This window comes from Pithys albifrons, chromosome 17 (assembly GCF_047495875.1).
Source record: "Pithys albifrons albifrons isolate INPA30051 chromosome 17, PitAlb_v1, whole genome shotgun sequence".
NCBI lineage: Eukaryota > Metazoa > Chordata > Aves > Passeriformes > Thamnophilidae > Pithys > Pithys albifrons.
In genome coordinates this window covers 9,285,966-9,313,464 of record NC_092474.1, presented here as the reverse complement: position 1 = coordinate 9,313,464, position 27,499 = coordinate 9,285,966, and the positions used below count along the sequence as shown (strand labels likewise).

The following is a 27,499-nucleotide window of genomic DNA, read 5'->3' as shown; positions in this document are numbered from 1 at the left end:
CCCCGGCGGCGTCACATCCTCGCGGGGCGGGGCGGGGGCGGCCCGTGGGGCCCGTGGGGCGGCTCTGCGGGAACAGGGAACGTAGGGCGAGCGGCAGGCGATGGGCAGCGTGGCCCGGGGGCTGCGGGGGCGGGGATTGCCGACTTCGCTGCCAGAAGTCCACGGGAAAAGCCTCCGCGTGGGTCCGGAGAGATGCGAGCCCGGGCGGAGGGATCCAGCACTGCCTACTCCCCTCTGAGCAGCATCGGCACCCCCGGGCGCGCCTAGGCCGGGACTGGCTGTGTGACGCCCGAAACACACTCGCTGGGCAAGGCTGGCACAACAGCGCCTGGTCCAGGGAGATGGAAAGGGGAGGGTTTGCTCCTCTCGTGGCCTTGGCTCGAATTCCTGCTGTTTCAGTCAGTGAGGAAGGGACAGCAGGAACCTCTCCGGGGTGGTCATGGCCTTCGAGCGCCCAGTGAACAAAACATCCTCAAAAGGCTGGTGGAGTTCACTGACGCTCCGTGCTTAGGGGCTGTTTGTTTGTTTTAGGGGCTGTAGGGAATTTCTTATTTACTGCTTCTCAGTACTTGCACCAGAACTTGTTTTTGCTTTATCTGCAGACATAGGAAGACAGCCCTGCACTAGTTCATGTCCAAAAGCTGTATTTACAGGAACACAGGGAGAGAAATCAACACCGTTTTTATTTCCATCCATTTTCAAAGAAACCAGGGAACTAGAGTTGGACTTCAGAGCTGTGCTCTCCCTTACACCTGGAGTAGCCACCCTATTCCAAAGGGGGAACATTTTGTGTAAGAAGTCGCCCCCAGCCCTGCAAAGAACATGCTCCTGTCCAGACTTGCTCTGTGTGCTTTGTGACATGATATTTGCTTAACAAGACTCACTCAGCACGTGGGCAGCTGCCAGCCCCATCTGTAAGCTGACTCTGCAGCCACTGAGCCCTGGCTTCGTGGCTAAACCGCTGGCCAAAAGACCTTCTGGGAAACTGAAGCATCTTTATTCTGCCAGGGTTAAAAACAAACGTACTTGCAAATGCAGAACTTGTCCCCAGGTGAGGCCAGATCTGTACACAGTTTTGCAACACAGTTAAAACAGTTACAGAGGCAAGTCCATTGAGGTGGTCTCATGCCAAATCTAAGGGCCCCCACCTTCAGCACATGGAAGTAAAGGAGAAGGGAATTAACACATGAAGGGGTACATGGAAGGCAGCCCCATTCACAGATGCAGAGCAGCTACTCAGAGTTCAGGTTAGCAGTACTAGAATGGCAAAGATAAGATAAATCCTTTCAAAGATGGCAAACAAACAAATGCATTTAGATTTCTGATTATCCTCTGCCACTCCTCATACCTTTCCATCAAATAAGCACGGCATTCCCATCTGCCTGCAGACACGTGCACCCAATGCTGGGAGGCCACAGTACCTTCACAACAAACACTGGCTCCTACAGATTCTCGAATCATGAAGCCAGCAAGGCCTGAGCACAACCTCTTCCTGTTCAAGAAAACACCACAGCACATGATTATTTCACATCAGCCTCAGTGGGATTCACAGCAGTGCTTACTGTGCTGAACAGGGAAAGGATTATTCATATTTAATCACATGCAGATTGCAAGGCATCTCAACTTGACCTCCAAGATGCTGCTAACACCACTTGTCAGTGGAAAGCCTGAAGGAGAAGCACCAAGGGAAGATAAGCAACCCCTGAAATACCAGGGGTGTTTTAAATCTCATGACTTACATGAAAGTAAATCCTTGATTGGACTTGCACAGGCAAGAGCATCTCCTAAGAAAGGAGTGATCAAAGCAAAGGAGAGTAACACTGTTACAGACAGGGCATCAAATCCACTGTCTTGCTGCTCTCACTTCAGGAATTTTCACAGAAACAACCCTCTGATAATCTGAACCCATTTCCCTTGCTGGTGGATGGTGCTGGTTTCTGCTGGCACTCAAAGACACAAGAATTGTGAAACACATAGTCAGGTGCTCCTGCAGCCTGTGAGCCTCATGGCATCTCTCCAGGCCCTAATCATCAGAATTAAAAAGAACTACTGAAAATGAAAGCAACTTCCACAATTTCTTTTTTTAAACACAAACAGCAATTGCAGATAGAGCATTCTGGATCCTAGGGAGCACATAAACAGTGACCATGCTGGATCTGTTCCAATTTATTCCTCCCCTGCCCCTCCCTGAAATGACTATTATTACTTTTATTTAATGGGCACTAGGCAGCACACCATGGTTTCAGAGACCACGAGTGGTCAATATGGGGCAATTAACTTCCTGTTTCATGTCCTTGGACCAGAAATTCTCTTCATTTCACTGTACAAACTGCTTTATTATCACAATTGTTACAATTCATCAACTTTTACAAACCTCCCATGCATTATTAATCCCCATCACTTGGGGTCTTATGGTAAAATAAGAAAACTAATTTTCTCTCAGGTTCTCTGTCAAGACCAAACAATTCCTTTATGCAAACAAATCCTGCACATTAACTGGCTTCAAGGAGAATTAATGCTCCTGCAGACTTCAGTCAACATTTCTCCAGCTTTCAGGCACGTGCAGCAGGAGCTTCTGTGGCTATAGGAAAGATGCTGCTGTTCCAAACAACTAACACGATACCCACTTGAGCACACATGCAAAAACAGCTCCTGCTGCTATTCAAGACTATTCACTGAGATTACCAGGACTGAGCCTCTCAAGAGCTCACATTTGCGTGGGCCTGACTCATCTCAGACGAGTGAAACACATGTACAGCATTTACAGGTTATCACTCTGCTCACACCACGGCTGTGAGTCCTTCACAGCAGGATTTATTACTCAGCGAACCTACTCCACATGACAAACCTTGTTAGCAGTTTATCCTAGATGAGGCCACCCCATTTCCTCACCTCCTAACTGGGAAAAAAAAAGTACCTTCCAAAAGGAGAGCAGTTCAGAGATTTATTAACCATCTCTTCCCACCCAAACCCACTCCTGGCTTCCCAGCTGGGGAATTTGTGATGTGCAGATACTGGAGGCCTTGCTGCTGTGGAAAACAACATACCAGAAGACTTTGTAATTCCTTCCTTTCATAACCACTGGAGGGAAAAGGAGAAATAGATATTTTTAGCCAGATAAATTTTAATATCTTGATTAAAACCACAGCAGACAAAAAGAACCAAACCAAAACAAAAATCTCCTTGAGTCATTGAACCACAGAGGAAAACACGAGTGAATAAACTCAGAACATGACTCAGGATTTTTAAATTCTGTCAGGACTTCATGGACTGTATTTCAAATTCATCTCAAGCTTAAAAGCTGGCAATTTTATAGTCCATTTTAGCTTGGAAGAAAACAGATGGGTTTTGCTGCCTTCCTGAAAGATTGCAAATGCTCCAGACTGAAAGACACAGACTGAAACACCTATACCAACAATTTTGCAGCGTTTCATTAATACAAACATGAGTCAGGATCTGTCATTACCTCTGGAAAGGTGCCCACAGAAAAGGCATAGTGTTGAAAAATGAGAAAGCCAGAATAATGACAAACCCTCTGGAGGCTGGATGCCTGTTGGAGTGAGAGATGGAGCAGAATAAAGACTCCAGATCCATCAGGCTGGACTGATGCACCTGCAGGTTGCCACAGCAAGTGCTCTGTCACTGGCAAACCACAGCCCAATTACACACCAGTGGCACAAACCACTCTGGTGTTGTTAAGCATTTTCCAGCCTTATGTGGAAACAAATGAGATTGAAGCAGTCTTGGGGTACTGTGTAAAGCAAAAAAGGAAATATAGCCAGCTTGAAACCAAGTGCAAAGCCAAACCATTTACAGCAGAACAGGAAGGACCCAGCAAGACAGAGTTCTGCACATGAGAAATACACTGTCACAAGGCAATGCACACATTTGCTGAACTGCTTGTCATGAGAACCTGGTACATGCAGTGCAGCTCATGCCAAGATTTGTAAGAGTTCTAGAGTCAATTTTTTTTCAGTAGATTGGATCCACTGTCATGCTGGTTCAGCCACACCAGGAGTTTCTCACAGGCCAAGTTCTGGCCTGCAATCCAAGCATAAACAGTAACTGCACAGCAGTTGACAGTCAGCTTTGCCCAAGTACTAAAGTTACACTCATCTGAGTGGGCATCAGACAATGAAGGGTGTGTTTGTCAGTTTTGAGTTCAAAAAACAGAGGAAATCTCTTATGCTTATGAGTAACTGTTGTTGGATTTGCTAGGGGAAAATAAGTCATTCCTTGTTTCATGCAGCCCAATGAAGAATCCATGTCATGCTGGAGCTGCTAAAAAAGAATCTATTAAATCAGAATGAAGTTTTGGAAATAGAATCTTGTAAAATACTACATTATGTAGTCAGTAAGAAACAGGACTTACCCCAGCAATGCATTCCTCACAGATTCCCATTCTGAATTGTCTTCTCTGATGCCAGATCTGTAGTTGCCCAAAGTTTGCCAGGTTGGGGAAGATTCCCCTGACATCTGACAAACAGCAAGAGCCATTACACAGGAAATACAAGCTCTGTTTCTCTCAGGGAAAGCACAAGGCACTAAAAGCCTGTATGTAGTTTCAAGCAAGTTACTCTCTGACATAAGTTTGGAAGTTGGTCTCCAGATGCTGCTCCCTGCAGCACATTCTGCATGAAGGGATCACTCTGCAGGACAGCACTGCCCCATCTCCCTGAAGTGGTGGGAGTTAGTGAGAAGCTTAGTTTTAAAGCAGACTTATGCAAAACAACCTTGTCCAAGTTTTCAAAAACTTGGACAGTACAAATTGATAAACTGAATTAAATACTCCGCTTAACCCCCTAAAGAGGGGTTATTTCCTGCTGAGAACAACTTCACTGTTAAAGAAACTGAAGCACTCTGGTATGCCAGAGTTTGCTCCACATTTTAGGTACTGCTGCACTGTAGTGGCAGGGAGTATATGGTTTTGAGTGCATTTTAGAATGCAAGACCACAAGATTTATGAAAGCCATTATACTTGGCAAGAGCTTAGATACCAGGAGAGCAACTCAAGCAAGACTGTTCATCAGAGCTGGCAGCTTTGCTTTCCTTGAGAACTCAGTCACTCCTGTAATTAGATTTCTAGACTGAAGCTATTAAAGATCCCCAGGCTAGCTCAATTCTCCACAGGTCACGAGCTATTCCAGTGTTTGATCAGCACTTCACTGCATTCCACCATCATCTTGCACTTGTAAAATCACAGCACATTTTTAAGTTGAGAAGAGAAAGTCCTACAGTCATACTAATCCCAGAGCTGGTCTTCAGTTCCCAGGTTTCTTGTCACCCATAAGGAACAGGTTTCAAAACAGAAGTACCATTTTCCTGGAAAATGGCAAAGTACCTGGCTAATTCCTGCTATGAATAAGTCTGGACAGAGTGGAGATTTACCTGAACTCATCAGCTACTCAACACTTCAAGCTGACCTGTGAGTACTCATCAGTACAAAGTTGAAGTTAGTATGTTACAGCAATGCTTGGAGCACCCTGGTGTCATCAGGAAGGTGGAACCACATCCCTGTGCCATGGTCATCTCCCTGTGGTGACCAAGAGAGACCACATACTAGTTAGAACTGTGCCAAAGCACAGTCTGCTGTTACTGATTCCACAGCCCTGACAATCTCTTAACGGCTTGCACTTAAAGATGGTTTGCCCTGTTCAAGCAGGATTCAGCATGAGAAGCTGTAGTTTCTCATTACCACCACTGTTCTGATGTATCTCAGCAGAGAACACTTACTGCAGCACCTCCCTCACCACAGGCCTGGAGCTGGCCCAGTCCCCTGAATGAAATGCTGTAAGCATGTGACAGCCTCCTGCAGCAGGCCCTCCCCACATGACAGAGTGTGCTGATGTGCCTGGTGAAGAGACCACAACTCCCTGAAAGTTACTTGCTAGGCCTTCCCTGTTATGTGCCTTGGCACATCTCCCTCTTCCTGCCTGGCATCTTTAGTTGTCAGATTAAGAAACCCTGATGCTATGAGTGGGAGGGAGTTGTACTACCAGCCAGTCCCCACCCCCAAGATATTAAGACTAGAACCACACAGTGGATACTGCAGTTTTACATTTATAGTTGGACTTTTATAATATTCAAGATTAGCACAAGATTCATAACCATAAATTATACATTGTTATCTAAGTACATAAAACGTTAATGATACATGTATTTGAAGTGGCACATAGTAATAATACATCCCTGTTGGCATTCTCAAAGGAAGAGGTGGGTGATGGACACGCTGTTGATCTTACTGCAGCGCAGCAGAACTGAGTCACTGCACCCTGTTCATTCAGGTGGTGCCGACTCTGCCCACCAGACAGGGTCAGAACATGGTGTGGCAGGAAGCCAATGCCAGAATCAGGTAAAGGTGCAAATAAAAAGTCAGGATTAAGGCCCTCCCAACTGCCTCAGTGTTTTAGCAGTGTGTCCCCCTCCCCAACCCTGACACTGTGCTCTTGCATCTCTAGTATTTTGGCAGCCCATGCACACTCCTGTGTTCTCTTGCCACACGAAGCTGAGGTGTCTTTTAGTACCATTTAACGTCAATAAGTAACATGCTCTCTTCTTGTTAAACAAAAAGGATCTGGGAAGTGTTTGCTCTCTGGCATGACAAGATTTATTTTCTTCAAGTCTCAAATCTACTCCAGAAAATAGAGAACAGACCCCAACAGCATTGAACCCCAACAGCATTGAACCCCAACAGCATTATTGTCCAGAAAAGGAAACTTTCCCAATATTCCTCTAAACATTCAGAGCATAAATATTAGAAAAGCCCATTTTCTTTTGCACATAAGAATGCAAATAAAATGGGGTAGTCAGATGTACACAACCTTTCAACAATCCATTATTAACGAGATGCTTCACTGAATTGTTAACAACCCTGCTACTTCAGTAGCTTCACCTAGAGCTTTAACAACTTGGTGCCAGGCAATTTCCCAGCTGCCTTCAATGGGCTTTGCAAAAGAAAGAAAAATATACTCTCTTCCCCCTGGCCTCAAGCAGTTATTGCTATATGAGTTAGTGAAATAGTGCCTTAACTTCAGACAAGAGTCTCACAATGTCATTAACAAAAGCTGCCTTTCAGAGGTTGAAATGTAACCGGACAATAATCAATAAATAACAGTAACAGGCATCCTGCTGAGTCTCCTCACTGAGCCGGGCAGCAAGTGTGTTCAGCCAACAGAAGGTCATCTGTACCTTTAGGACCATTGTACTTCTTGGAGAAGTTAAAAAGGGACGGGAAGGAAGAGAACAGAGACAGTGAAGGTCTGTCAGAGAGCTAGTTACATATTGAAACCATAAACAGGCGGCTGGGTGAATCCTGGTGCTGTGTATCCATACGGGAAGTTTGCCTGGGGAGGTACTGCACTGGGGCCTGCTGTTAACATCAACTGCTGGCCTAGAAAAGCATGAGAAAAAGAGAAAGTTAGTTCAAGATCCCAAGCTTCCTGAATGCTAGCTGCACTATGGGACAGGATTATGAGGTTTTAGCAAAAAATCAGCCCCTGTGCAAGCAGACCCTGTCAAGTCACACTTTTACCCAACATGCACCACAGAGCAGGCACCCAGGACATCTGCTCTTGCTACCAGAAAGCTACAAAAGCAAGGCAGGACTTGAGGAAAGATGAGTATCAACTGATCTTGAGGGCACAATAAATGTGACTTGTTTTGAAGAGACCATACTGGAAGTCGAACAAACTTATTTAGCCCATGCATGGTCAGACCTGAAGAGTAAAACACTTCAAGCAAATAGTTAGGTCTATTAGGTCTCAGTCTGGAAAGTGCTGCAAAAGGCCTGAACATACCTTGACAGATGTGTTTTCAGCACCAGGACCACACATGCCTCATGCATATGTTAAATTCAGGTTAACATTTATTTCAGACAGTGAACCAGTCACATCCTTCCCTTACCAGCCACTTCTGGGTGCCTGTTAGCAGAATGCCTCTTCAGAAGGGCTTCTAGAATAGCAGCACACTTGAGGACAGCCATGGTGTTTGGCTGCACATGTCTTAAAATGGGTGAGCTAGAAAGCCAGTCTGCCTTTCTACTTGGGAGAGCAGACACATTCCTCAGACAGGAAGAAGAGGAGGAATTTGCATGCTCTGTAAGTTACTCCTGGGTTTGGCAACACCCTGGGATTCCCTGTCCTGTTACCACACTGGAAGAGTATTCCTAAGATAGAGTTCTGAGCCATGTGAGAGGAGCAATTCTTTAGCTGAGGAGCAGAAGTACTGTAAGAGCGAGATGTCACTTCAGTGACTTATGCAGTTCATCTAGCAGAGACAACCATTTCCATTACTACCCAGCTGAAACCAATTTACTTTGACTGAACATAGTCATGTAAATTGCCTCCACAAAGAGATCAGAGTGACAACAGGTAATCAATTAAAACTAAGTCTTTCACCTACCAAATACTATTGGAGTGGGTTCAGTTACTTGTTCCTCTTCTTTTCTTAGGCTTTCAGAAGCATCAAGTTTATCCACCTACATTGAAGTGAACAGGAGATTTATGAAGGCCTTGTCTAGGAATTGCACCATTTTGTGAAGATTTTCATGCCTGGTACCTCAGCTATTAAATGCTCCTTTTCAGTCCAAGTTGGAGACTACTAAAGGACTGCCTGTTCCCAGCAAGCTGTGCTGTAAACCTGACTTCCCAATTGCTTTAGGTATATTGGAATGAACAACAGCTCTCCAATGCAGATGAGATACTCATGACCTCCAAATGAAGCACTTTTTGGGGGCCCTCTTCTAGTCACTGGTAACTCTGGGACCCAGAACACAAACCACTCACATTGCAACTCTGAGCATCATCTCGAGGGGGCCTAATCTACACTTATCTGTCAACCTGCAATCCCTCTCCCCTTCAATGGCAGCACACAGATATTTGCAAATATTCCAGGCCCATGAAGTCTGATCTCATCTAGGACTACAGCCTAACCTGGCTGCAAGGTACTGGTTTAACCATATTGGTATTCAGAGACTTCTTCTAGGGCAAACCCTGGAGCCATCATGGAAAGTGGTCTGTCAGTTTTATACAGATCTCAGTCCTGTGCCAAATAAAGCTCTGTTCACATGGACCACATTTGTGAAAGTGCTACAGTAATGCAGGACTCCTGAATATAACTTTTAATGAGGGTGGTGGGAGCAATCTGAAGTGGCAACAGTACCTTCCTTCTCTCAGGTTTAACAAGTTATATCTTCCACAAGATAACCACTGAGACTGAAGACTGCAAGGCATAAAAATCACAGATTCACATCCAGGTACAGGCAGTACTAACATTCAGGGCAAACCTACATTTAGCCCAATGCTGTATTTCTGCTGCTCCTCATCCTCCTTTCCCACTGCAAGAATCATATCTGGTCTGAGAATCGCTGTGAGAAGGGTCTCTCTTACACTTTAGAGACGTTATCTAGATGGGGTGTTTAACAGTTTCCTGAACCTTTTCAAGTTTGCAATTCAGATTAGTAAGATGAGTGGCAGTAGGTCTCTTACTGGTCCATTTTTGGCTGTCAGCCTAACAGCTCTTCAGCATAACTCTGAATATTGGTGTTACCAATGCTATCCAAATTACTAGGGATCAAAGCAACTGACAGCTACCCGTTTGGAACTGCCTGTCCTGCTCTATTTATCTCGGACTCCTGCTCTTTCAGGTTCGTCTTTCCCGGCACTGCCCTCAGCGCCTCTGACCAGCAGCGCAGTCCTGCCCTCAGCTGGGGAAACGGCGGGAATGCCGAAAGCAGCTCCGTGAAAGCCAAACCCATTTGCTCTGCTGCCAGGAGCAGTTCCAAAGGTCTCCAGGTGAGTGTCATTATAGTCTGTGTGCCTGGCCCCTTCGGAGACACGGGCTATTCTGTGCTTGAAAACCTTTTCATGCAGAAAAACGAGTTCTGGGAAGATGTACACACCCTACCAAAACTAGTCTACTCATTTGTGCTTTTGAAGTTAGTTACATGACAATTTTAGACATACCACATTTATAAAGCCCATTCTCCAATTCCATGTTTTGCAGTTAATTCAACAGACTAAATTAGTTTCACTGTAAACCATTTTCACCATGCAGATTTTCCTTCTGGCAAGTTATCCCGTATTTAGTACATGTGATTACTTGTAAATCCAACCATCAGTTTAAAATACATCATTTTAGACCTAAACCTCACATGGAAAGGTTCAGGTAAACTTGTGTGGCAAGTTTCTCCTGAGGAGTAGGAGGCATTTAAGATCTGTGCAAGTACTTTCATCATACCAAAAGGCAAGAAGTTTAGAGAAGCTTTAAGGCACTATTCAAACTTGCCATGCCTGAATTATTGCACACTTCAGCAATTTACAGTGCAACAAGCAATTTGTCCTTAGAACACATCCTGTTCCAGGGCAAATGCTTTTATTTGCTTATGAACAGCATCCTCCCTGCCACAAGACATCTGTCATACAGTGAACAAGAACCCAAACAATGAAGTCCTCCTCAATCACCTGCTTCTGTTTCCCATGAAGAGGAGCAGAGTCTGGTTGGATTTTCAAGCTGCTTGTGAATAGTTATCCTTTTAGCATTAGAAAGTGAATAGGAAATGAGTTAGAGCTAAATTACACTGCTCTTCTGGCAGAAGCTACAGCTAGATTCCTGTAAAAGAAACCTAGAATACTGAGGGACACAAATGAACACAAAGAGTTTAAAATCAGAGTGTCACCTTATAGAACAGCCCATCAACCTGCAAGAAAATTCAGAGGGGAATACTTAACATGACTTATTAGAAGCAACCTGAAGCAGTCACTTTTAAATTGCTCATTTTAATGAAGTTCCTTACTATGATGTCCTATGCAACCCTAGAGCCTTCCAAGGCAGGATCTTAGCTTAGTATCTTAGAGCTGCTTGAGACAAGCATTTCAGGACCACACATGATCAAATCCTCTCTTCTCTCAGCTGAGGACCAGCTATAGGTCGAAGTATTGTACAGCCAGACTACACATCTGAAGTTATGTTTTCCACTTAAAAAACCCCCCAAAACATCTACAGCAGTCTACTCCTACAGCCAATGCAGGAATGATGTGCACTTATTAGTTATTTAAAAGCTCTGTTCTCTGTATGACGAAAACAGAGTACTTTATTTTCACATTTACACGAAGATAAGAGTGATGTATGTGTTGTCCTCACCAAGCTTTCAGTTTCATCAACTATGGACTTGCTCTGAGAAGCACAGTTGCTTATGTTTAACTAGATCTCTTCAAGTCCCAAGGCATCTATTTATAAACTTTGCTCGCTAGCCTGAAGTGATGAAACCCACAGAACTTCAAGAAGACTTAGTCCATGAAGAACAGTAATACTCCAACTATATGCAAAGAGCTCTGGTTTAGATAATGCTAATAATACAGCAGACTGAAGTCTTAACTTTTAGCCAATGCAATACTCACTTTGGTAAGGTACTCTCTCATCACTTGGATGAAATAAGGCATTGCAAAGTCCATGATGTTATGTCTCCATGCCAACTCAAGCACTACATCTGGGTGCAGCAAATCATAGCATGTGAAAAGGCAGGCTGCAAAGCACTCCTGCTTGCCTTCTTCCAAGAACCACTGGAGCAGCTTCTCAGCCAGCTCTGCATCTTTGGACTCTGCAGCATACTGCATGGCATCCTAAACAAGAGAACAGCAGTTAAGCTTGACCCTCATCAGCATCTTGCTCTACACCTTGTATGTATGTTATTGTGAGCTATCTGACATACAGTGAAGTTACCCTTTAACACCAGACATGTTCTGTAGGAAGAAGGATACAGTACACACCAACTTTGAGGCAAGCCACATACATTATTAACATTATCCAACAGGCTTTCCTTAAGTACTTGAAGTGATCTGGAAAGACTTTGCCTAGTTTTGTAGCAGAGAAGGTAAACAATCTTTCTGGTATCTCACCTACCCAGATACTGGGGATTACCCAGAGCAGCAGAGCTTATTGCATCAACTGCTTGCCATGTGGCAAGACAGAAGAATATGTGCCAGCTTTCCTACAGAGTAGGCACAAAGTGGCCCATGTCAGCTCACTACAGGCTTGAAGATTATACCACTGTAGTCACGTTTCATCTGTATCCTTACAAGGGCATAAGTCTTGAGTTCTATGAAAAATGTTCCATACTGATACACATAGAGATGCCATCGATTGATACAGATAGCTCACCAAGTAAAGGACATTATGAAACTAGATTTAAGGCATGCATTTGAAATTGCAAACATTTCTGCTCTAAGAATCTTTCCTTAAACTTCAAGTGAGAGCTAAGAGTAATTACAAACTCCAGCTTTGAAGCTAAGGAAGCATCTTCAATATCCAGGAGATCTGGATTTCACAGCTGACTGCTTGGACACCTCCCTAACTCACCTTATACAGACGGTCCTTCTTGCAGAGCTCCACGCTCTGTTTCCAGCGGTTGTTGCCCTTGTACAAATACGCTGCAATGCGCCTGAATTCAATCAGCTCATGCTTCTCCAGACGCTGAGCCAACGTTATGTTATCAAAGTTGTCATAGGCATCAATGGAAGCCCTCAAACCCTGTTTGAGAGAGAGTTGTTACATGTGCTTCCACATGGCAGTAGGCAAGAACCACAGCAGAGAGCTGTCTAATCATGGTGCACAAGAGTTTGGGTTCTGCCAGCTGGATGGTGGTACTATGGCTACATCTTGTTCACCTACATGTTTCATGCAGCTCTCCAAAAGACACATTTAACAAAGCAAAATGCTAACTTGGTCAGATGACTTCAGACACAAAAAGACCTTTAAAAGAAAAACCATGTCTTTAAATTGCAGCCAACAGGGCCAGAAACAGATTTATTTACAGAAGTGCTGCACAGTATATACACCTGATAGTGACCTTTGTGGGGTCTGTCCTGAGAAAAACAATCTATGGCATCTCTTTCTTTGCAAATCACTGATGTCTCAAGACTCCTGCCCACAGAGGGCCTGACTACACCTCCCCTCTCTATAGCATTGCAGAAGGGTTGTCTTCTACTCAAGGGAATAACTGTGTCAGCAGCTATTTTTTTTGGTTGGAGAGAGAGAAAGAGCCCTCAGGCTTAGCTATCTGTGTTTTGGGGCTCACCTGGAAATCTTCCTCCTCTGTTAAAAGGTTGTTAAGAGCTTCGTTAACTCCCTTGTTGTTGTGGTTCTGGACTGAACGCAGATAAGGCTTTACTAGAAGTAGCTGATTAACCTGGAAGGAAGATGTTTCCAGTACAAGATTAGGTGTATCAACCCTGACACCACAGACTCCTGAAACAGGTTCCCACTTGTTATTACAAGAGTTTATGCTTATTTTTAGGACCTTTCACACAAAGTTATCTTGTATTGCCAGAAGTAAACTAGAACAGCCTCCCAGGCCAGTTATGCTCACTCTTCCAGTTCTTCCCATAACAAGCCAGGACTGGGCAGCTTCTCATCCTTTTATACTGCAGGCAAAGTTACCTGACAGATGTCAACCCTGTTTTCCAGCCAGAGGCTGGAGCATCCTAACTTGAGCAAGAGGATTTCTTGTTCATCTACCATCTCCTAAACTCACCTTTGAGAAAAAATTGACTGTCCTGGTGTGATCCAGTCGTGGAGATAACACAAGCAGGAGATCATTGATTAGCAGAGGTTTGTAGTCCAAGTAGAACTGCAAGGCTTTGTAGTACAGCTCCACATTGGCCACCTGCATGGTTGGACACTACTTAGTACTTCAAACACAAGTAAGCCTAAAGTGCTTTGCTCACACTACTTAACTCGGCCCAAAGTTTATCTGACTCCTAAACACAGCTTAAGTTTCCCCCTAGAGGCCAGAAGATTTACACTTATGCAGAATTCTTGTTTAATCTTATGACTGCTTCTTGTGCCATCTGATTCCACACAGTGAAGTCACAGACTAGAAGGGGTAGTACAAACCAATTCTAGCCCACCCACAGTTCAGAGATCCTGGCGCACATAGTTAATACGACCATTTGTCGAACTCCCAAATCCAGTAAAGGCTGTAGCATAAAACAATCTATAAGTTGCTTCCTTGAAACCTATAAGACCAGTCCAAGTATACTCAGTCTTAAATCTTGTCAAAACTATTCCTCAATTCACCATGCTCTGTCATGTTCATTGACCTGCCCGCCCCATTTCTCACACTGAAATAGCTGGAAACATTTGCAGAAATCTTTCAAGAAGAGTTACAGCCTCAGAGGAAGACAGCAGTCAGCTCAAAGGTAGTAAGGTTAGGCCCCTTGTCTGTAACCTATGATCCTGAGCAGTCTCTGAAAACATTCTGTGCTAGCTGCTGCCACTCAACATAATGTGCTGTACAGCAGAAAAGAAACTGTAAGATTAGATGGATTCTTTGTGCTAAACTGACTGGAAGATATTTTAAGCACAGCAGGAAAACTGAGTAATACCTTAAGCAAACTCATTTTCTAAACAGCAATTCTGCTGTGCATTTTTGCCTCTGTCCTGAAAGAAACTTTCAGCACTCTGCTTCAGTTAACTAGTCACAGACCTTGGCAATTATGTCTTTGAACTGCCCTTCTTTCCAGGCATCAGTGGGATGATTCATCATAGTAATTATTGCATTGTCATATTCCTCATACTTGTCATAGAGGAACACAAGTTCTGCCCAGAGATGAGCCTGTTCTGCAGCTCTGAGCACCTAACCAAACAAACAAAAAGAAAAGACATCAGTTTGATTCACTGACAGCTTCCCACCTTCACTTGCAGCATAGTTACCTTACTGCATACCTTTGGAATATTAACTCTAGACCAGAAGAGCTCCAGATGTTCCCTCATTTTCTGAGGCTTGAATTTGGAGTATAAGATGGCAAGTTCAGTAAACATTCCCATGTGAGCACGTTCTAGGCCCAAAGCAGCTTCCAAAAGGGCAATCAGTTCTTCAAAGTAGCCACGATCCTGGATTTTAGGAAAATAAGGATTAATCACAAATTCATGACCAACTGGCATTTAAAGCTTGCTGAAATGCCTATTTATTTAAATTCACCATGCTTTGATTCTCTCCCCAGTTGTAAGTGCTTAGATTTGTAAGACATGATTCCAATGATGGAACAGAATTGTAAAAGAAGGGATAGTGAAAAATATCACTGCTCCATTTACCACAGAAAAAAATACATGCAGCCATCAGGAGATGGAGATAGAGGAAAAATTAATTTAAAGATCAGCCCTGCAGGATATTGGGCTTTTTAGTGTGCTCTCTCAAGTCTTCCAGGACATTAACAGTGACTGACCTGATAATAACTAATCAGCTCTTCAAGTTCATCAGCATGGATGACAATGTGTAAGCCACAGATCTGTGCCAAGCGGAATTCTTTCCCATCCACACAAGCAAAGCATACCTGTAATAACAGTCAGCAAATACTCAGCTAACAGGACAATACTGCAATGTTTAACCTCCTTATGTTAAAGGGAACATTATTTTGCAAAGCTTTACCAAATTTGAGGTTTACTAACACTTCCAAATAGGTATTTCCATAATTCTTGTACTAGAGTCTCATTCATTTTCCATTAAGCTTTAAGTTTTGAAATCAAGCTTTAATATCGTGGGCAAAAGCACAGGTTATAAAGCTACAGATGTACTCTGTAGTCAGAATAGTTTGCACGCTGCTACCAGAGCTAAAGCAACATACTTAGAACAAACAACAGAGCACATTCTGCAGACAACTAAACCCCACAAGTTGAGTTACCTCCTTCCAAGTCCTTGTGCTGTTGGCTTTGCGGCCACTGTCCACGGCCGCCTGATACTCCCCAAGGTGCACCAAGGTGGACGCCAGGCGAGCAAAGTTGGATACGTTGTTATAGAGTAGTTTTGCAGCTTCATACATCCCCTCTTCATAACAGCGATCCCCGACCTGGATCGGGAGTCCAAGGTAAACACAGGTAACAGCATCTACCAGGGGTCAGGTAAGCAGCAAGCCATTCATGGGGACTGTGGACCAAAACGTACCTGTTGTATATGGGCATTATTAGGGCCACTAATAAACTCCTCCAGTTCTGACAGACGATTAGTTTTTGCCAAAGCAAAAATAAGTTCTGTTTCTACATAAGACTCTCTAGCCTTCTTCCTGGCCATCTGTAAGAACTTGACTAGGTCCTCCCAGTTATCTGGAAGAGAGCGTAAGATCCTGTGTTAGTCATTCTGTATTGCTCACCTTAGGAGCAGTTTTCACTAGCAGGCTCAAGGATCTCCTCCACCACCATGGTAAACCATTTGCATCTGAGTTACAGAATTTCCTGCTAAACACCAAGTCACCTTCATGTAAGGCTGAACTTCTTGATACTATTCTGCAGTCCAGTTGGGAAGCACGTCTGCCACATACAGCTACATAAATATACTATACTTGGCTATATTTTAGATAATGGTCCAAATTATCTCCACAGGAAGGTCTGTCTTTGGTGTAGTAACACAGACAAGCTTGTTGACAGGAATCTCACTAAACATTGACTCATCTGCTCCATGTACTGACTTCCCATTTCCTCTGAAACAGAATTCATAAATCTCAAGAATCCCTGCTGCTCAATACAAATGCAATAACCTAGCTCCTATCCAAGCAATCTAAAGTTTAAGAATGTTTTGCCTTACCATTTCTATTAGCTGCTTGAACAACTTCCATGTAAGCAGATGGATCATCTGCCTTTATATAGGAGTCAATGGCTTCTTTCACCAAGTCCTTCTGGAGCTGTGCTCTGGCCAACTGGCTCCACACTGCGGGTTCGTTACATCTCTCTGCAAATTCATAAGCACGGTCTAAGTTGCCAATGTGCTCAATCAGCACCTGTTTGAAATTGAAGTTGCAAGTTAAAAATCAGAGATTTTTAACACTGTTCCTTCTAACAGAACTCTTCCTTGAAGTGTATACACTGCTCTCTGTAAGTCATACGAAGCTAACTGCTCTTCAATAGCCATATCTGTCCAAGGAAACATTCTGTACTGTCATGCAGGAACCACACCTCACCTGGATTGCTGAAGTATTAACATCAAATTTTCTGAATATAGCAAAGGCTTCTTCATATAGCTCATTACTGATGGCAATGTTTGCAATGTCTGGGGCGTCATAGTTATCCAGGCGATTGATGTACTCCATCACCCGGGTGCGGTCAGCCTTTATGGCCGTCAGGATCAGCAGATTCTGGAGGTTCCTTTGGTTAACAGAAGGCATAGGCTATAAGCAGTGTACGGCAACACCTGCTCAAGTGACATGGATTGTACATGTGAAAAAAGACCTGCTTGCTGTCACTACAACAACCTCTCATCCTCAGACTGAGAACCACTGGCATTTGCCTTCAAAAAGCAACTGCTTACCAATGTCAATTTGTTCTTTTCTCAGCCCATCACTGCAAACTGTATACTGTGAACAAGCTCTGTTCTTAAAGCACAAAGCACTCTAAATTCTGCTTTATCACCTGATTACACACATTGAAGAGTGCTTAGGTATTGCAACCAAGAGACCCACAACAACTTGGGTCACTTCACAAGCTAAACATAGGCACTGAATAGGCTAAATGTGAGGACAAAGCTCTCCTCTTACCTGTGTTCACTGAACACAGAATTATCTAAGACAATCTTTTCCAATAACTCGATCAATTCATTAGGCAGATCAGCAGTCATGAAAGCTTTCACAGTTACAGAAACCTCCTCTGGATCCTGTGTCTCTGATAAAGCTGTCTGGACAACCTAGAATTAAAGGAAAGCATGTATTAGTTTTCCCCAAATGAAATATTTGCCAACCTATTCCTGTGAACTACAAATTAAAGCTTCAAAACTTTGAGAGTATTTTGACACAGACAGCAAGAAAGAGCTAATAGCTGTATCTCAAAGAGAAGTAAAGTCACACCTTGGGTCTCTATAGGGAGCAAATTCACTTTACAAGTCATTCCATAGGACAGAAAAAATATCCTCCTGTAACTAAATCTTTTGACCACCAAGGTCAGAGTTAATACCTGCCACTCAAACTCTTATGAACTTACGTATGGTTGAGATGGGGCCTTGAAGGACCTTGTGGGGAAGAGTGCTACTTTAATGCTCCTTAATTTTTCTGAATATCCCAAGGTCTCCACATACAAAAAGTTTAGCATTTTTGCTGTACCTGGTCAATAAGCTGACGCCTGAATGGGTTGTTTTCTTCCAGAACATTGGCCCAGAGCTCGGGGTCCTTCCTGCGCACCAGATAACGAGCCTCGCTCTTGAACAGCGAGTTCTCATTGCAGACCTGAAGGAGAAGTTACACAGACTGGCATTAATGTTCAGGGTCAGCACCACAGGACAGGTTTAGCTAGCTATCAATCAGACAGTCCAGAAGACTGACTAGAACTAATTGCTGACCAATGCTAAATGCCACAGACAAGTCCTTACCCAACCTCTGATCTGGAAGGCTCATGGAGAAGGTCTCCAGCAGAATTTCTACAGCTTCTCTTGGTTTTGCCCGACACACAAATACTGTGACAGTGGCTTCACAGTAACTATCTGCTTCTGTTTGAAGTGAAGACCTGCAGAAGCCTGAAGAACTTAAGTTTTAAATCTAGAAAGGGGAGCCACTTGCCTGGGCAGTGTTAAGTAGTGAACTGAGGAATGGTGCTGGTGTTTAAAGCTAGAAATAGGTTATGTATTTGGTGTCATTAGCTTTAGTGTTCAGAGTAGCAAGTGGCTTGGATTCCCCTGTTAAAGTGTTAAGGGTACAGAATAAATGTGAAATTTCCTATAGATGTGCACCACAGAAGAGTTACAAGTCATGATCCTATTAGTAGCACTAGCTTTGATTTCCAGCTAGAAGAGTAGAAACCACGGCCTATTCCATCTTACACCAACAGCTCATGTTTTGTTAGTATCCCCATTAGCTTGTGTAATCCCAATTACCTCTCTGTAAGCAAATTAGTGGTAGCACAGTTTTGCTTTACATCTCTCAGTTGCAGGAGTTGAGCCTTCTTCTAGGAGACAACAGTGTCTTAAGAATAATTCTTTCAGTAGGAAAATCATTTCTCCATAACCAGAAACACCTGCTCAGAACATCAGTTCAAGGAAAAAAACTGGTACAGTCTGGTTTTTATGGTTAACCGGAATCTTAAAGCTAATCCTGGCAGTTTGCTAGCAAAACAACTCAGAGTCCCTTCATATCCTGGAATAAAGGAGCCAAATGTAACCAAGCCTTTTTTAACAGCTACAGTGGAGGTATTACTTCAAGAATAATTGCTTCAGTCTGGAAAGTCATCCACATTCAGCATCAAGCCTAGATTATACTACCATTCCAACACTCACAGCTGACGTTCTCAGCATGTACTAGTAAGGAAGTGCAGGTAGGAGAAGAATGTTGTTTTTCTCAGCAGCCACAGGCACTACAATCTGCCATTAAGCTCTGGTGTTTATGTTGAAACAAGGAAGTGTTTGAGAATCCTGAGAATGTCACTTGTCCTTGAATTTCTGAGAAAGGTTCTAGGAACAAGCTTAAAGATAGGAGAGGAATGCTATTGGAGTTGTCCTCCTAGTTTGACTGTCGGTATTTATTTTCCTCATTTCTGGTTAAGTATTGGAGCAACTCTAAGGGTCAACCACAACAAAGGAAAATTACAAGTCTTGTTCTAGTTTCAGAGAAACTTTTCGTTTTACTATAGAGTCAGGCTAAATGATGGTCTGTCCCTACAGCTGATAAAGTGCTCAAGGCTCAAAAAAAAAAACAACCAAAGATTTAATGGTGGGCATACACATTATCTGGGCCCAATAATAAACTATAATTTCGAGCAGAATCAGTGGATGAAAGATATGGATGGTACTTCAAATTTGCAGTTATACAATTTTAGTTTGGACATACAGCCTACATTCTTCTCATCAGCATAAAAATTACTGTCTCCATGTCAAAGAATCCTGCCTACCTTAAGTCCTGAGTGAGACTGCAAGACAGGATTCTGCAGGTGTTAGACTAACAGCTAGCTAGGCTTCCACTTCAGGCAGCAAATAGTTGTTTAACACATATGCAGTTTTTCTAACCTTTATGAGTTCCAGATCACATTGTCCCCTCTCATAAGCAACACAGGCCAGATGAGGGTCCCTCTTTTCACAATATTTGCCGACTACACGGCTGTCATAGTAAGGATTCTCACGGAGGAAGCGCTCTGGATTATTATTACTGTCAATGTAGATTTTGGCCAAAGCATTATGAGTTGCAGGTTCTTCACAGCCTTCATGAATCCTTGATTCAAGCCATGGCAACAGCAACTTCAGCCTTTGAAGAAACAAACATTTCAGGTTTATAAGTCAGACAGGGGTATGCTTGACAGCTACCCTTCAAAACCTGGCCTTCCCTTCAAGCAAGTCTGCTGGTCAAACTTAAAAGCAAATGCAGACCAGCCAGTTATTTTTAATGAGTCTTAAATGAGTGGAGTTTAACATCAGGGAAGGTTGCAGGTGCCAGTAGTTTTACAGTCTTTCAACTCCTGTTCTGTTAGCTGGCAGTTCACACTTAAAGCCATTTGCATTTCACATGTAACTAGAAACTAATTAACAAACTGCTGTGTGCCTACAAGACTGTCAAGACAGTGTGATCCAGATTTACTCTGAAGGCACATCCCGTGGCTGGCCACACAGGAATGTTCAAAAGCCATGTTACTCATCACACACTGCTGACAGGCACTCCTGTATGGCCCAAATAATCAAGAGACTGACTAACAAATCCAAACTGCTTTTCTATAAAGAAACAAACCAGTATCAGTATTGTATCATTTAACAAAACTGCATCCAATTCAATTTGTGTATACCAGGGTCAGGAAAGCCCCAAACTGGTGTCTACAGATGCATTTTTATTACCGATTTCTTTTTTCCACTTCCGCCACCAGCTCATCTGTTGAGAACTGCCCTCTAACCACCATGATCAAGTTCTTGATGACATCTTCAGAACAATCTACATCAAGAAGCCCTCCAACCACTGCTGGTATACGACTAGGATTCACCTAGAATAAGCCACCATCATTAAAATTAGTTATTAGCATTACTAATAACCCACCACCAGTCCTTCACATGGGGAAGTTCCTGTTAACAATTTCAGTTATGCTTTAGAGCAGTGAACTTTAAGTAACTAATGCATTTGTATATAAATTCCAGGTAAAATGTGCTTGTGAGAGACAAAAGGCTTGTTGAAGAGCCTCTACACTGGAAGAGTGAGCAGAAAAGAGACACAGCAGATTATGCTGTAGTCTAGTAAAAGGTTAAGTTCCTTCTAAGGAAGGAAAGAAGAAGAGCTTACCATGGAATTCTCCTTACCTTCTGTACGTAGATCTCTATATACTTCTGGAGGTTATTGCGATATAAATAGAGCACCAGGTCATGAACAAAATCAAATCTATCACAGACAATGATCAGAGGAAGCTGATCTGTGAGCTTTGCCTCCTGTGTTTTGAGGGGGGGAGGAAAAAAAGCCATCAGTAAGCAACCACCGCTAGTTCAAGTGCTTTAAAAGCAGGAAAGACTGACCAAGTTCCCTCAGCTCTAGAAGTCACAATACATTTCCATTTAAGACTGCCAAGCAGACAGCTGACTTCAAAAGCAAGTTACCCACTATCAGTACTGTGTGGCTGGTCTCAGTCAAGTCTGATGTTTAAGTTCTTCACAAACTGCCACATTAGGCCTACATCTCTAGCTTCAAAATAACTATGAATTCACGTATCAATTCAGAAGACAGTTGCTAGGCCAAGAACTTGACAATGCAAAATGAAGAGGCATTAAAATTCCATTTGACCAGTCTCAAAGCATGCAAAGTGTTGCAGTACATGTTGACTCCAGTTTTAATAAGCTTTGTCTAGCCAATATCCCTGATAAACCACCTGCTGAACACTTCAGCACAATCTTTCCTTCTGCCAGCCTGGATTCATGAGTTTGTACAAGTTATATCATACAGACTAGTTTTAAAGGAATGTGAATTTGGCCCTGTTTTCCTAGAGATAGCCAGAGACAGGATCAGATTCCTATTTCAGCCCCACAGAAGACTACTCACAGCCATGACAGCTAAACCTTCTTGGCATTTCCCTCCATTAGAAAGCTGCAGTTCTGCTGCTAAGCAGAACACATATAAGACTCTTCAATCCGTTGGGCAGAACAGTTACCTTCAGAAAGTTCTTCACTCGTTCTGGGTTATAGCAGTTACTTTCTCGGCAGATTCTTTCCACTTCCTTTATCTGACCAGTCTTGCAAGCTGCCTGGATGTACTTGAAATGAACATCTGGATCCTGGCTAAAGTTTACAATGGAACCCAAGAAATAGAACAGTCCTAGAAAGAGAGTCACGTGTTTTTAGCATTGTTAGAAGGGTAAGTGAAGCAAGTGCAGACTGTACAGGCTTCAGCTTGTGACTAAGTTCAACCCCACTGAGAGAGAAGCTTTCATTCAACTGCAGGAAATATCAGGATTCTTTTCCTCTCTTTTGGGTTTCATCTTTCTTTCTGATCTTTACTCAAAAAGGTTAAGAAACTATCTAGAATAAAGTTACCCACAGAACTCACTGGGATGAGCTCACTTTGATAAAAGCATCCTAAGGTCTAGCCATGTGACAAGTACCTCTCCCATAAAAGCTACAGTTTTTATTATTAGCTTCAACCAAGCAGTGTTTCCAAGTAAGCTGCTTCCCTCTAATACTGTACCTTCATAGCTTTTGAAAGACTCAAAAAGCTCCACAAGAGCCTGGGTACCAAGCTGCTCATGATATTTAGAAGCAACTTGCACACAGAGCTGTAGGTTTTGCCTAATGTTGGCTGACAGCATGGCACGCAAACACTCCACGGAGTCTTCAACAGAGAGTGAGCCAAAGAAATTCACAAGCCACTGCAAAGAGACAGAAATTGTACTCAGTAACTTATACAGGATTTCACTGACTTCCAAGATGTGCCAACTAGATAGTTTCTACCTCAGTTACTAGAGAGAAGTGTTCCATGCACTAAGACCAAAGACTTAAAAAGCAATACATACCCACCATCTTTACAACTACAAAAGTACAGTTTGGAAATAATATTTTAAGAGCCCATGTAGGACTGTGAAGTCAGATTTAAGCCACTGGAAGTACAGACTACAGTTTAATCAGTAACTGCACAAAAGTTCTTGAATCACAGCTACTGTGCTGCTTCAGTACCTACAAACCATCTTAGAGCAGATGCAGAAGTGATAAAGATTGAAAGCTCAAGTGAACACTTCCTTACCCTGTACACTTACCTCAGGATTCAGGAGGTGAGTATGAACAACGGCACGTTTAATATCATAGAGATCAGTGTAGTGCTCCAAAGCTCTCTGCAGCAAGCCGGCCTTTTCACACAGCTGGGCAACGTGGGCACGGTCATAGTGTGTAAACATTTGGTTTCCAAGAATGGCATCTGCAACCTAGGAGGGTACATGTCATATTCAGACTGTCAGAGAATCACAGCAGCTCAGCCTACAAGGTGTTCAAAGTCACAGCAGTGACTCAGTAGTCTTTCATGTTACTAAACTACTTACAGATATCAGTATTAGACATCATACTCCTGTGCAAGTCTGCTGCTGTCTCTCCCCTTTTGTGGAGGAACCGTGTTAGAAGGTCTTACCTGCGGGGCATGAATCAAATTCATTTCCAGCAGGCGAGTCTGAAGGTGGCCTTCTGCAGGGCGGTTGTTTTTCAAGGCATCCAACAAGAAGGACGTGCACTGCTGGAGGAGACTGTGCTCCATGAACACATCCACGATCTGTGGAGATTGGTCAAGTTAGATTGGTCTAGATACACACATGCACATTTTTCTGTGTATACCAAAGCCTTGCTAGAAAGGCAGCTCACCACAGCACTTTGCGTGCTGCATTCCCTTCGTTTTTATGGGATTACTTCCATGGTAGCAGAGAGGCAAATTTCACACTTTGTTTCCTTTTTATCTAGAATGGAAGAAATGTATTACTCTGAGCTATTATGCCAGATTTTGCCACCCACTCTATTTAGTTCCAATACAGCATGGAAATCCCATCCTTTCTCTCTTGCTGGGATAGTTGCTACAAAAAAGCCAAGAAGTAGCTTCAGTTATTTAATAATGCAAAATGTTGCCTCATTTCCCATTTACAGAAGTGGCCACTGGCAGCCAGTACTCAGGTTTATTTGTTCCTCTTCCTGCAAATCCTCTGCATAGGAAGAGTTGGTGCTCCACTGCAGCCAACAATAGGACAGTAACACTCTACTGCTTAGACTAAGACTGTGGCAGATTCATTACCAATAAATCACAGAGCTTCCACAGGAACTTGAGAATACATTTGCCTCTGAACACTTAATGGTAACCAAACTTGACTAGATTAATCAATTCTCTAACCAAGAGAACTAGAGATCTGAACTAGCCTTACCGGTCCCCAAAATGGTACTATGCTATTACCTCTGTCTAGAAAGACACCAGTACTCTTGTTGTAGGCATCACCTGGTTAATGTTTGCCAGTGGCTCCTCATCCTGTACCAGCATCTGAGAGAACTGCAGGCCTTGCTCTGGACTGACTCTCATCACACTTCTCAGCAGGAAGATCCAGTCTGGGGTATAACCAACCTAGAGATTTCAGAGACAGTTAGACATGTCTAGGAGGCTTTACACATCTGTTCAGCCTTCAGATTCTTTAGCACAGGGACTGTGAACTGCTGTGAGCTTGTCATACCCATCCCACATCTTCCCAGAATTCTCAGACAAAAGCACTGCTTGTCTGTTGACACAGAAATTCAGTATTCACCTACTTAGTAAGTGAACTTGCGCCAGGGAATTTCTCTTGGTAGGTAAGAAAACTGCTTGGGACAAATGTTTCAACAGTCTTAAGGCACTATTTATCAAGTAAAGTCCTAAACTTACAAGTGGACATTAGGCAATTCTTTTTAACAGATTACAAAACAAGAAGTCTTAGGAATTTAGGAAGAACCCCATCTTTATTCTCTAGAAGAAGCTTGAGCCAGTCCATTAATTCAATAGTTCATAAAATTGTGGATGTTTTGAATTTTATGTTTTGCAGACTGCTCAGACTGCTGTCACACACTACGAGTTGCACTATAACAATGAAGAAAACAGTTTCTCAATCTTAACTACTTATCAGCTTTAAGCTACAAGAATCAAACTTATCTCACAGAAGATAGCTTGAGAATGTACACATTAAACATGAGATAGAGCTTCTCTGTAGTTTGTGATAAACAGCTTTACCTTTTTAGCATACAGCACTATTTTCTGGAATTGACCAGTTTCAGCAAAGCACTGAATCACTTTGTTTGGCACATTAGCACGAAGGTAGACGCTGAGTGCAAGGGTTGGGTCAGCCGTCTTCACCAAGTCTCCCAGCTCCTCTGAGCACTCCAGCTGAAGTCAAAGGGGTATTTTGTCAAGCAGAAGAATTCAGAGATGTAGGATCAACAAAAGTACTGTTCACACTCAGCTGTTACAAGGCAACAGAAGTAGGCCAGTATCACAATGAGCCTACCTTGTCTTCCTTCAGCCACTTCTCCAGGAGCTGTTTGCGGCCTTGCTGCAGGACAGGGCGACACAGCTCCAGAGACTCAAACTTGTTCAGCTGCCCCTGGTCAAGCAATATTCCAAAGTACTGGAGCAGGGGAGAGGCCTGCCCAGGTTGAGCTGGTACACTCTGGAACTTCCTAATTGTATCACTGGTACGTAGAATTCCCTGAAGAGGCACAAGAGAGAAGTAATGTTTAATTAGTGAAGACTGAATAATATTATTTAAAAAAAACAGGTGTTAAGCTGTACACTGAAGCATCTACTGTTAAGCCTCCAGAATGGAGATCATCAAAGCAATGACATTCTAGCAAGTCAGTGGCCACAGCAATCCCAGTCTGGTTGGAAAAGTAGGGCAGATGCTTCTTTATGGGATAACATCAGTCAGGACCACTACCAGACTGCAGAGAACCAAGGTTGATACTGCAGCACTTTACGTTTTGAATGTCAAGTACTGACTAAGCAGAGGCAAATCCCATGAATTCCAAGCTTTACCTTTGGAGTTATTTACCTTTGGTGCCGATGCAGCTACTTTAGCAGCATCTGCATAGTTTCCTTGAGCAAACAGTGTGTTAAACTTTCTGGCAAACAGTTCCTCTGCCCCAGCCAGGTTACTACGTATGGCCATACGCAGCCCCAGGTCAGGATTCTGGAGAACATTTGTAGCATAGTTCACTATGTTATCTTCCTCAACACATACAGAAAGCACCTGAAAGGACAAGAGGCATATTGAGGAGTACTGTCCTTTCCTCAACTACTATGAAATACAGCAACAAAATGGCTATATGGGCCATCAGTGAAGCAGATTATTAAAAAATAACAAATTCCTCTCCAAGTGGTTCACTACTAGGAGAGATTAAAAAATTATTGATCAAATAGTCACTTGCTCCCTTCCATGACATTTGTTGCATCAAGTCACTCATTGGTTTTGTTACATTCCACCTGAACTTTAGAAGGCTCAGAAACAGAATGACGGATTTGTTACCTGTCCTTTTTTGTTCACACCGATAATGCCTGAGGTAGGTTCGTGAGGAGCTGTGACAAAGATAGTGTCAGCACTAATACGGTTCATGTAGATGCACACTCCAGACTCCAAGTCATACATGTGGATATACCCATACTTTGTGATCAGATAGATAACACCATGCTTAATTCCGATCTGCCAAAAGATAAGGGTTTATTGGTCAAAGCTAATACTGTAACAGCTCAGACAGCTGCCTCTAGCCTAGCCAGAATAAAGTCCTGCAGTGACATGCCTTTGTACTGACACCAAGAACAAATATAGCTGCCGGCGCCTTCCTTACAGACTCAAAAGCAATGAACAGCTTTGCTGGCCATTTGCAGGCATAGCTCCAGTGAACAGAGAGGTTGAAGGGAAATTAAAATTCATCTGCAGCAAAGGACATACTCCTCATCCTAATGAGCCAGGCTGAGGGAGAAAGTTTGGGCATAATTAGCATTCTAGTCTAGATATGTCAGTACAAGTTTCTCTTCGGAAATAATAATGAGATAAACCCATTCTCTTCCTACAAAGCCTACCCTAAGCACCAGCAGAACCTAAATCAAACTCATCTGCTGAGTAATCCAGTATACCCGTCAAGTCACTGAAACTGGGGAGGCTTTCAAGCCAAAAAGGTCTTCAGACAAGGAAGTGCTTTGCCCTTGGGAGAAGTCTTTGGGTGTTTTGTTAATTAAGCCTCAAGCTGAAGTAGAGAGCCACATGAATCCTGCCATGCACACAGCTTGCTTTGTTTACCTTCATTTAAGGCATCTCTTGGTCCACTTACAAAGCTGGTCTATTGGCTCCTCAGCAATTCCATGCTCTGAGGGAGTCTGCTTTTATTACATAATTTCTAGCCCTGCAAACACTCTAAGTGAAATTTGGTCTGTTCTTTCCTGAAGTACCTCCCACTAATGTCCCAAATTGCCTTTTTTATGCTGCTACTACAGGAGGTGTGCTAATATTCTTATCTGGAACTCTAAACATTACTAGGAAACTCAGTACCTGAAGACAACATTGAGGGGTTTTGGGGGTCTGTTTTGTTGTT

The 27,499-nt window shown here is 43.1% G+C and overlaps 1 protein-coding gene across 3 annotated transcripts in view; it reads right to left on the bottom strand.

The window, feature by feature from the left end:
- Positions 1-6,048: 6,048 nt before the first annotated feature.
- The window catches only part of CLTCL1 (clathrin heavy chain like 1), a 33,981-nt gene continuing 12,530 nt past the window's right edge, over positions 6,049-27,499 (bottom strand). For 2 of the 3 annotated variants that reach the window (XM_071572502.1, XM_071572504.1), the window contains 28 exons: positions 26,437-26,610; positions 25,963-26,160; positions 25,420-25,620; positions 25,146-25,298; positions 24,387-24,509; positions 23,541-23,678; positions 23,176-23,340; positions 22,611-22,791; positions 22,078-22,241; positions 21,239-21,364; positions 20,786-20,928; positions 19,970-20,204; positions 18,078-18,200; positions 17,520-17,665; positions 16,947-17,130; positions 16,574-16,766; positions 15,938-16,095; positions 15,678-15,842; positions 15,222-15,329; positions 14,722-14,889; positions 14,483-14,632; positions 13,529-13,660; positions 13,073-13,183; positions 12,355-12,525; positions 11,397-11,618; positions 10,676-10,696; positions 8,401-8,476; positions 6,049-7,390 (listed from right to left, as the gene is read on the bottom strand). In XM_071572502.1, the coding sequence (XP_071428603.1) occupies positions 7,275-7,390; positions 8,401-8,476; positions 10,676-10,696; positions 11,397-11,618; positions 12,355-12,525; positions 13,073-13,183; positions 13,529-13,660; positions 14,483-14,632; positions 14,722-14,889; positions 15,222-15,329; positions 15,678-15,842; positions 15,938-16,095; positions 16,574-16,766; positions 16,947-17,130; positions 17,520-17,665; positions 18,078-18,200; positions 19,970-20,204; positions 20,786-20,928; positions 21,239-21,364; positions 22,078-22,241; positions 22,611-22,791; positions 23,176-23,340; positions 23,541-23,678; positions 24,387-24,509; positions 25,146-25,298; positions 25,420-25,620; positions 25,963-26,160; positions 26,437-26,610 (4,245 nt within the window). In that variant the 3' untranslated portion in view covers positions 6,049-7,274. The remainder of the gene's footprint in view (positions 7,391-8,400; positions 8,477-10,675; positions 10,697-11,396; positions 11,619-12,354; positions 12,526-13,072; positions 13,184-13,528; positions 13,661-14,482; positions 14,633-14,721; positions 14,890-15,221; positions 15,330-15,677; positions 15,843-15,937; positions 16,096-16,573; positions 16,767-16,946; positions 17,131-17,519; positions 17,666-18,077; positions 18,201-19,969; positions 20,205-20,785; positions 20,929-21,238; positions 21,365-22,077; positions 22,242-22,610; positions 22,792-23,175; positions 23,341-23,540; positions 23,679-24,386; positions 24,510-25,145; positions 25,299-25,419; positions 25,621-25,962; positions 26,161-26,436; positions 26,611-27,499) is intronic. The other variant, XM_071572503.1, reaches the window with a different exon arrangement.